At 40.0% G+C, this 10,006-nt stretch overlaps 1 protein-coding gene across 1 annotated transcript; it reads left to right on the top strand.

Moving 5' to 3' along the window:
* Positions 1-420: 420 nt before the first annotated feature.
* On the top strand, positions 421-6,109 carry LOC125297952 (adhesion G protein-coupled receptor E3-like). Its single transcript, XM_048248534.1, has 8 exons — positions 421-593; positions 1,855-2,016; positions 2,711-2,917; positions 3,349-3,581; positions 4,696-4,762; positions 4,925-5,016; positions 5,247-5,409; positions 5,886-6,109. The coding sequence occupies exons 1-8, from the start codon at positions 435-437 to the stop codon at positions 6,087-6,089; spliced, it is 1,287 nt and encodes a 428-aa protein (XP_048104491.1). The 5' UTR covers positions 421-434; the 3' UTR covers positions 6,090-6,109.
* The last annotated feature ends 3,897 nt before the right edge of the window (positions 6,110-10,006 follow it).

Genomic DNA, 10,006 nt, shown 5'->3' with positions numbered 1-10,006 from the left:
TACATGTCAACCGAAACATTGAGAACTCTGTAAGTGTACAGACAGTTTATTAAAAAGATTGGGTAACACTTTACTTGACACTATGGACATAAGAGGGACATGACATTGTAATGAACACATGACACTGTCATGACACATGAAACCTAACCCTAATCCTAACCCCAACCCCAACCCTAACCCTAATCCTATCCCTAACTTGTTATGACAAAAAACGATTGTCACTTAATAACAGAAGCGTTATGTCATAAATGTTTATGACTTGTTTATGACACGTTCATGACAGTGTCATGTCACTCTTATGTCAACACTGTCAAGTAAAGTGTAACAAAAGATTGTTTAGAGAGACAGTAGCCTACCATTCACGTAAACATGCCTGATCAAAACAGTTAACTTTGTTTTGACTCTGGCCTTTAGGTGCTGCATCTGTGGTCTTCATGGTCTACAAGGACATGCAGGAGGTCCTCAATGCCAGCTTCTTCAACACAGGGCCAGGCCACAGTACATCCGCCATGTCTAATGTGGTCTCTGTCGTCTTGCCCCATATACTTAACAAGACCCTCCTGAGTCCAGTGAACCTCACCATACATCTCAGGGTTAGTTTTTCTAATATAATGAATATTATTATAACCAGTACTCACTGCTAACACCTTGGGTTGAATTACATTTGTTTCCCATTGTTATGCTGCTAAATGATGTTGATATCAGACATTAGAGATCAGGGGCCGTATTTATAAAGCCTTTTTTCTTACCACTAGGAGTACTCCTAAATCGCACTAAAAGATTTTAGCTAGGAGTTTTCTCTTAAAAGTTATTCACAAAGCCTTTCAGACCTATTCTTTAGTAAGAAAAAATAACAACTCCTAAACTAAGAGTGAGTCTTCGTTGCTATGGATGACGTCATTACTCATGCACGAGCTTGACTGAAGTGACCACCTTGATTGGCTGATGATTGTAACGCGGGATTCCAAACACCTCCCTTACGATGATGAGTGACAGGTCTGAGAATGCATGCGCTACAAAAAGCTGTTTGTGAATAGGTCTTAGTGAGTTAGGAGTCCTCTCGACTTCTTTTAAGCTGTCCCAGACTTAGGTGCTACTTTAAGGTCTAAAATGCTTCGTGAATTACTTTTAGTGAAAATAATTAGGAGTCATAAAGTTAGGAGTGACACGCCCTTATTTTTAGGAGTTGCTCCTAAATTCGCCACTTAGGAGCTACTTTTAGCCTTAAAAGAGTGACTGTTTCAGTGTTTGGTTAGGGGGAAAAAATGGAGTCACAGAATAGTATTTTACAGTTTTACTAGTCTGTGTCACTCACATTTACAACGTATGTGCACACAATCCCAATGCCAAGCAGCTGTTCCCATAACAACAACAACACTGCTAGACTAAATCTTCACAATAATAGTTTCCTTACTGTAACAGTGTGTGAATATGTTTGGTAAGGTAGACACATCCACCGTCCTTTAATTTGATAATTTGTCTTATTGTGAAATTTATTGGGTTACACTTTACTTGACAGTATCGACATAAGAGTGACATGACACTGTCATGAAAGTGTCATAAACAAGTCATAAACGTTTATGACATAACATTTCTGTTATTAAGTGTCATTCGGTTTTTGTCATAACAAGTTCGGGTTAGGATTAGGAAATTTAGAATTATGTTTTTTGAGTTAGGGTTAAGGTTAGGGTTAGGATTAGGGTCAGGGTTCATGTGTCATGACATTGTCATGTGTTCATGACAGTGTCATGTCCACTCTTATGTCAATACTGTCAAATAAAGTGTTACCATTTGTCCATTGTTAAAAAAAATGGTCCTTGTTTTTTGCAAATATGTTGGGGTTGTTTTTGTCAGCGGACGCGCCCCAAAGACAAGCTCTCCTGCGTGTACTGGAACGTCAGTGCCTGGATCGAGGACGGCTGCCACGTCAGTGAGACCAACCCCACACACACAGTCTGCTCCTGTGACCACCTCTCCACCTTCGCCCTGATCATGACAGTTGATCACACACAGGAGGTAATATATTTAACCAATAATCCCAGAGAGGCCGTTGGTTACACTGATTTTAGAACAGCTATGGGGCGTTGTTAGGCATGACACACAAGCGGAGTAAAACCCTCTTAGCTGTTCAAAAATCAGTATAACCTACAGACTCAAGTGGCTTATTGCTTTTAACGTTTACTACATATACTGTATCTGACAAGATTTCATAAAATAAAGGCACAGCAATGAGAAATGTAACAATTTATTAATAGATAATGATTATTCCGTCAAGAAATATATTTCCTCTATATGAATATACTGTAGATGTTGAGACGCAGCTACTTAACTTTTGTATCAAGTTATTGTAGCCCAGTAATATAGAACGAAATGTGGTCAAGGTGTATGTTTATGCTGCCTTTTATAACGGCAGGATTTCATTTGAACAGGATTCAGTCAATCATAATCAAGAAACTATCCGTTTTAGAATTACATTTTAGCAATATGTATTCCCATATGTCAGAGTGCACATGGCAGCCCGGGTTCGATTTTCAGCCAAGGTCACTCCCCATCAGTTTTAACACTTTATAATGCAAGATCAACAGTCTCTCTCAGAAAATGGCAACAATATAGCTACATTTCAAAACTCAGTAACTGTATGCATTACAGATAAATACATTTTACTACATATCTGGCACAGTGAACGATGACACGTGTGCTTCTTTCCCAGAAACACCCTGTGGTGGACGTGCTGAACACCATCTTGGTGCTGATCAACCTGGTGTTCCTGACCCTGGCTGTGATGACCTTTGCCCTCTGTCGCTGGAACCCCAGGGTGTCCAACGTGTCTCGTCTCAACCTCTGTGTGTGTCTGCTGCTGGCTCATCCCCTCTTCCTGCTCACCCAGAGCTTCCTCCACCTCATCTGGCCCCATGAGGTGCTGTCACTGTCAACCCTACAGATTTCTTAGTGCTCAATTAGGATTGTCTCATAGGCAGTAAACTGAAGATCTCACCCTCTCTCACTCATGTAGACATTGCAATCTTGATGCTGTCTTACAGTATTGTGTCTGAATTTGTCACTACAGAATATGGGTTTAGAGTCTGGAGACAGCCACAGGCATCAAAGCATAGACTTATCTCAACATCTTGTTTAGAAACTTTATTATTATTATTGTTGTTGATGTTGTTGTTGTTGCTGTTGTTGTTGTATGATCCTCATCCCTACCACCAGATACATGACAAAGTTCTGAAAAATATGGTTTATATATGTTGGACTCACCTTTACATCATATCTCTCTCTCTCTCTCTCTCTGTGTGTCTCTCTCTCTCTATCTATCTATCTATCTATCTATCTGTTTATCTCTAGGTGTTGTGTAAGCTGGTGGCGGGAGTCCTGCATTTCCTCTTCCTGTGCTGTTTTGTGTGGATGTCCATAGAGGCCACGCTGCTCTTCCTGTCTGTACGGAAGCTTAGGCAGGTCAAACCTAACGAGCGGGCGGGTCTACATTGGAAGCGCAGCATCCTGATTGGCTATGGGATCCCATTGGTCATACTGGTAGTGTCTGCTGGAGTAAGACCTGATGGATATGGCAGTGAGGAGTGAGTAGGAACTTTAACGTATTATTTTTTAACAAACGGTTTGGTAATAAGCTCATTAACCTTTCTGCATTGGTAGAACCATGTACTAACTTTGTGCAAATACTATTTTCTTTCAAATGCTATATTGATTTATATGTGACCCTGCAAGGCGAAACCAGTCGTCTTGCGCACAGAAAATCCACGATAAACAAACGTACCGGTTAAAATGTCGAATTTCACGTTTTTGCATAATTCGACAGTATACAGTCTACACTTTCATATTGTGAACAAATTTCATGGATAAACATACGTTTTGACTGTTAAACCCTGACTATATTTAAGTGAAGATTAAAGCATTAGCAGTCATTCCATTTGTCCACGCCGCTATAAGGTTTTACGGTAGAGCTAAAATGTTGCCTACTGATTAGGCTACTCGTTACTCAATGTGTAAGCTCTCTATCGTTCTTGGCAGATGTAACCGAATATGAATGTGAAAGACTTGCCTTTCAGGGCACGAACGGTCAAAAGCACAAACTTTTAGAAATATACTGGCGTCATTTTACGGACCAGGAGAAGTTTTCCATTGACTGAGCAGTAGCACACTTTAAAACTTAAAAGTGGGCCTATAGCCTACACAATCTGTGTACATAGAGCTTCTTCTCGCCTTACTTCCCCCGAAATGCATTAATTATATTCTATAGTATAAACTTATGACCGTCCCTGGTATTAACTAGGGGGCAGTCGGCAGAAAAAGACACTCACTCGGTTGATAAAACTGGACATAATCAGTCATCCGCTAAGTCAAAGTCAATAGTAGCTGTGTCCTCACACTATCGCACGTGACAATTTACTTAAAAAGGTGATTTTCTCCCCTCTGGCGTATCATGCCAACTTTGGATGCGGTTATCTTAGCGATACTTTTTGCAATACCCTCGATATACATATCGTTGCAAAGCTTAGTCAATGGCCGTTTATGTGAACACATTAACTTAATTTTGTAAATTTTACCAAAACGACTGGTTTCGCCTTGCAGGGTCACATATTTTTAATCTTTTTTCTATTTTTACGATAAGAAAATGATATTGTTTATTATTTGTAATTTTATTGTGTGTCAATGGCTGTGTTTTTCACATAGTTGCTGGCTCAAAACAGAGAATGGGTTCAACTGGAGTTTTCTTGGTCCCGTGTGTTTCACAATTGTTGTGGGTATCAAATTTAGAATAATAACCAGTACAAAACAAAACAATTAGTATATTAGAAAGCTATCCTACAGGTAGGTGAAGTTGAACAATTCTGAAACGCTATTCTCTCTCTCTCTCTCTCTCTTTCTCTCTCTCTCTCTATCTCTCCTAATGTAATTCTAGGGCAACATCATACTCTTCCTCATCATCTTCATCACTATCTACTCCACCCTGAAGGAGGCACGCAGTGATGCGTCAACGGTCAAATACAACAGGTAACATTATGCAAGGTGTCACCTATGAAAACACATGTACACAATCACACACACATACAAGATATAGCCCACCAGTAGATGTATAGCATATATCCAAACAGACGGACACAAACATACACACACACACACACACACACACACACACAAACACACACACACACACACACACACACACACACACACACAATAATTGTTCACCTCTCATTCGCACATCTTCCTTTCTCCCGCAGAGTCCTGCTGTTTAAAATCATGATGCAGTTCGTCATCCTCGGTTGCCCCTGGATACTAGGCCTGTTAGCGTCCCGCAGTCATGTTCTAGAAGTTCTCTTCCTGTTCCTCACCTCACAGCAAGGAACCGCCATTTTCGTGATCCACTGCCTCCTCAATACAGAGGTACAGTATGGGGACATAAAGAAATATGCAGAAAACTTGACATGGCAACTCACAGGGAATGACACATGTTTATGATTATTATGGGTTAAGAACAAGGCACTTAACTCCAAGTTGCTCTGGGGACAATAGCCCTTATAATATAAATGTTATGCAACAGGTGCAAATGTCTCAAAAGCGTAGGGGTTACAAGTAGAGGGGTTTAGCAGTGACAGGGGTTACAAGTAGAGGGGTTTAGTAGTGACAGGGGTTACAAGTAGAGGGGTTTAGAAGCAATAGGGGCTTAGTAGCAAACAATCATTTTTGCAATTAGGCCTTTATGAGTGTCCCACTATTTATTTTTTGCTATAATAGAGGATAATGATGCTTCAGACACGCATAATCAATCTCCCTGTGAGTCTGTGCTCAGTCTAAGTGGAAGGTGATAGACGGTGAAAAAGTTAAAATGTGTGTGTGTGTGTGTGTGTGTGTGTGTGCAGGTGCGTAACCAGTACAGGACATGGTGGAAGAGGTTTGGTCCAGCCGGTGAGCAGAAGGGCTCCTGCAGTGGCACCTCAGGGTCCGTCAACCTGAGCCAGCAGGCCAGTGGAGACACCGCGTTCAACACACATGCCATCACGCTCACCACACTGTCACTCAGACCTGTGGGAGACGGCATGGTCTCATGGGGCAAGACCGACTAGCATTCACACACACACTCACACACTTTCTCTCTCTCACACACACACACACTCACTCTCTCTCTCTCTCTCTCTCTCTCTCTCTCTTTCATACTCGCACACACACACACACACACATGTACTCATACACAGACACACACAGTCAACACACACACACACACATGTACTCATACACAGACACACACAGTCAACACACACACACACACATGCACTCATACACAGACACACACACACACTCTCTCTCAGTTACAGTTGTCTAACAACATCAGAAGCTTTCAATGAGAGGAGAGCAATCATTTAAATTTGACATGGTTATTCATTGCAAAACAAGTTACACAAGAATATTTTTAGAAATTGGTATATTTGCAACAAAAACCTTAATTATGCTTATTACACGGCTCTTCATAATGCTGCACTTGAATGGGCCTTCCCAACGTTCGGTGGTCTGCTATTTCTCGATAACAGATCGTTGCGAAGTATATCAGACTGCTGTCAAGGAAAATGGGTTTTGTGCTTCTAATTCACGTCTTTCATATCACTATGCATGGGCTGGAACTTCATTCAAAAGTGAAAGCAGACGGTTGATCAGCTGTGCTCTAAAGAATGTTTGATTCAAGTTCAGCGTGTGCTGTTACAAACTATTTGTTTCTCAGCAAAAGCCACCATGAAGCGGTAACAAAATAGGCTATAGCCTAGGATATGTAGGCTAAAGAGTCACATCGTGGGGAGTTTATGGTTTCGTTTTGGCAAGTAGCCGTGTAATAAGCAGGATAATGTATAGAACGGCGGTCATTATCGGGAAATAGGTCCCTTCAGGGCGGAACAAGACCCCTCCGCTGTGCGTCGGGGTCCGGTTCGCCCTGTCGGGACCTATTTCCTGATAATGACCGCCGTTCTATACATTATCCCTTACATATCATATCCCATATACTGTATACATAAAATTCCTGCATTTTCTTGCAGTGCAGACTGTGTCCTACCGATCATTAGGATTCAAAATGCTTCAGATGGGATATTTACTCATATAGACAGATGATAGGACTTTTTTTCCAATATCATCCCTTCTTGAGTGTTTTCTTCAGAGTTGTCCATGCGCTGATGCTTGTTTTTATCATTCTACATACATATCAGGGCTTAAAATTCATTTTTCAAAATAGGGGGGAGTCCCCCCCTTAGGTTATTCATATAGGGGGGATTTACACAATTGGGAGGGAGGGGGGGGTTCAATTCTGATACCAAGTCAAGAATTGCGATTTCGATACTTTGTCGATACTTTCTTAAAGATTTATTTGATTTGGGGGCCCCCACCACCTTGACGTCATCAGTAATATTGAATATACTGTAGTGGGATCATTCACAACAGTGGCCATCCTAGATTCTGCTTGACTCTCTCCACACACACAAACACACACTGAAAATGATGGCTTATGTAATATGTTTCTATTTCATATCTTTTTAAATTCATATAGAGTGTATTTAGTTAATAATGTATAGTATTTTACTAGTAATTACTAGTAGCTAAACATATTTAGTAATTTGAATGCTTCATATTGATTTTTAAACTATTACACTTAGGCATATCTTTAATGTGGTGTGTAGGTATAATTGAGTGCACATTGGTGATGTGTAGGTGTAATTGAGTGCCTGTCACTTTAAGAAATATACGTGAGAGTAATTAGCCTCCATCCTTACGGTTTTAGGCTAGTGAATAATAGTTGCGCATTGAGCGTAAGGATATGTAGATGAAATTCATTATGTCTTCTATGTCATTAGATAAAATAAATGTTCAAAAAACTAACAAGTCGAAGACAATCTTTCTGGGATCAAGTGTTTTGCAATGTTCACTAATGATTTTAATGAGCATTACTGGCAGACGTGACCTGAGCTAGCAGGATAGTTACCAAGGAGCTCTCTCCAGATGTAAAAGTTTGCCATGGTTGCGTAGCCTATTTGCGTAAGCGCAAAGTGGTTCTCTCTGTGTGTGTGTGTGTCTGCGTCTGCATGAGGCTATGTTCAATTCAAATCGGTAGTTGATCCGTCCAGTCAATAGCACCGCATTCACGCCACTTCATGATTAGACAGGCTCTAAAAGTGTATGCGGGAATTTCTCGCATTATGATGACTAGAGTTGCGGGACTTGAACAAATGATGTGCAATAGCCGCAATCCCGCAGTGAAGTTTAGGCACTGACTGTATAAAACCCAAAGAATGACATTTTTAGATACTTTTAATTTTTGAACCTTTTGAAACAATGCGCACACCCTGATTCTGAAATTACCCACACAATGTTGTCTAACGGCGTAGGGGTTGGGGCAAAGCAGAGTCAAACATGAGTGTGTGACCAAAGAGTGTGATGCTATGGCTTCTAGGAGTCTGGGTGAGGAGGTGAGACATGATCAGGATGTTATGAAGCAAAGATGACAATCATGATAGCACACACAGCCTCTCTCTCTCTCTCTCTCTCTCTCTCTCTATCTCTCGTAAAGAGAAAAAGACACTGTGTGTGCCATCTGTCATCATATGTTTTCTTTTCACTCTATCTCTATCTATCTATCTCTATCTATCTATCTATCTATCTATCTATCTATCTATCTCTATCTATCTATCTCTATCTATCTATTCTATCTATCTATTCTATCTACCTGTCTGTTTGTCTGTCTATATATTATTACTATAATAAACGTTCTGGCTCGTTCACTCTTATTCAGTTATGTTGCTTGTTATTAGTTTGTGCGAAATAAATAACTCTCATGGTGCATAACTTGAGTTGGGGTGTTGTTTATTTATCATGAAATTGGTGACATGTTTTTTGTAACGTGTAATTTTGTCTTTTGCCTTATCTGGTTTCAACATAATATCTGTAGATGACAAGACAGCATCAGTTCCTCTTTCTCTCTTGTTCTTGAAGCTTGTGTTCTTATACAGATACAGTGTAGTGTCTACTGTAGGTGCAATTGCTTAGAGTTTTTTATCCAGATAAAAATGGATATTAAAGTGAGGTTTCAATTAAAAAAAATAATATATATATATATTTTGCAGCTGATTAATCTTTAAAAGATCTGGTCAAAAAGGGGATCTTTTGAAAGTAAAGGTTGTCAGCCCTGGTCTAGGTCAACTGTTTGTTGGATTAAAATCAGGGACCTACAGGCCTACACTTTGATGTGAAAAATATTCAGAGAAGGCTTGCATTTCTCACCACACTTGAGCACACCATGCTTTCATATTTAAGGCCTAAATTTTACGAAGAATATTTATTTATGACAATAAAATACTCTTTCTTTGATCAACTCTGTTGTCCAGCTTCATTTTATGTTACGGCTTCTTAGCCGACCGTAACACTAATAAGGAGCCTGTCACTGCCGACCATAACGGCAACAGTGATGGTGCATTTCTTCATTGGCTGATGACTGACTGATGCGTATATCCTCGAAAGGTCAAAAGAGTGTTATCCTTTGTCTCTACTTCTCTGTGTCATGCACTTATAATCGGCAGTTGCTGTGCGATAGAAGGCAGTTTTAAGAATGCCGGTTTGTCTCAAAGCTGGGGGAATGACCACCAGTCACCTCTTCTGTAAGTAACTTTTCACAAATGAGTGAAGCCATTTCATCATGGGAGTAATTGAGACTGTAAATCAATGAACGAATGAACAAAAATAATTGAATGAGTGAATGTCTATTGGTTGCAGGAATCGGTTGTGTTTATACAATATGATCTCATAAAATGTAATACCTGCTAGTACTTAATTCCAAGTACTGTAGGATTTTTCCTATCTTTGAAAATTAAGTTAAAACAGGACAAGCAGTTAGGATATTTTTATGTAATGAGGCCCCAGGATGCCATTGTACAAAAGAAAAAAGTCCATAATGTTTTCAAGAGAGTGATTTAATGTGAGGAATAAAAAAACATGCATCTTTTAGATC

The sequence above is a fragment of the Alosa alosa genome, chromosome 7 (assembly GCF_017589495.1).
Source record: "Alosa alosa isolate M-15738 ecotype Scorff River chromosome 7, AALO_Geno_1.1, whole genome shotgun sequence".
Lineage (NCBI taxonomy): Eukaryota > Metazoa > Chordata > Actinopteri > Clupeiformes > Clupeidae > Alosa > Alosa alosa.
This window is presented reverse-complemented; position numbering and strand designations above follow the sequence as displayed.

Excerpts from the sequence above, each read along its gene's own strand:
- LOC125297952 (XM_048248534.1), top strand. The coding sequence starts at position 435 with ATGGTCTACAAGGACATGCAGGAGGTCCTCAATGCCAGCTTCTTCAAC. Across the intron at positions 594-1,854 it reads ACCTCACCATACATCTCAGG|CGGACGCGCCCCAAAGACAA; the intron begins GTTAGTTTTTCT and ends TGTTTTTGTCAG. Across the intron at positions 2,017-2,710 it reads CAGTTGATCACACACAGGAG|AAACACCCTGTGGTGGACGT; the intron begins GTAATATATTTA and ends CTTCTTTCCCAG.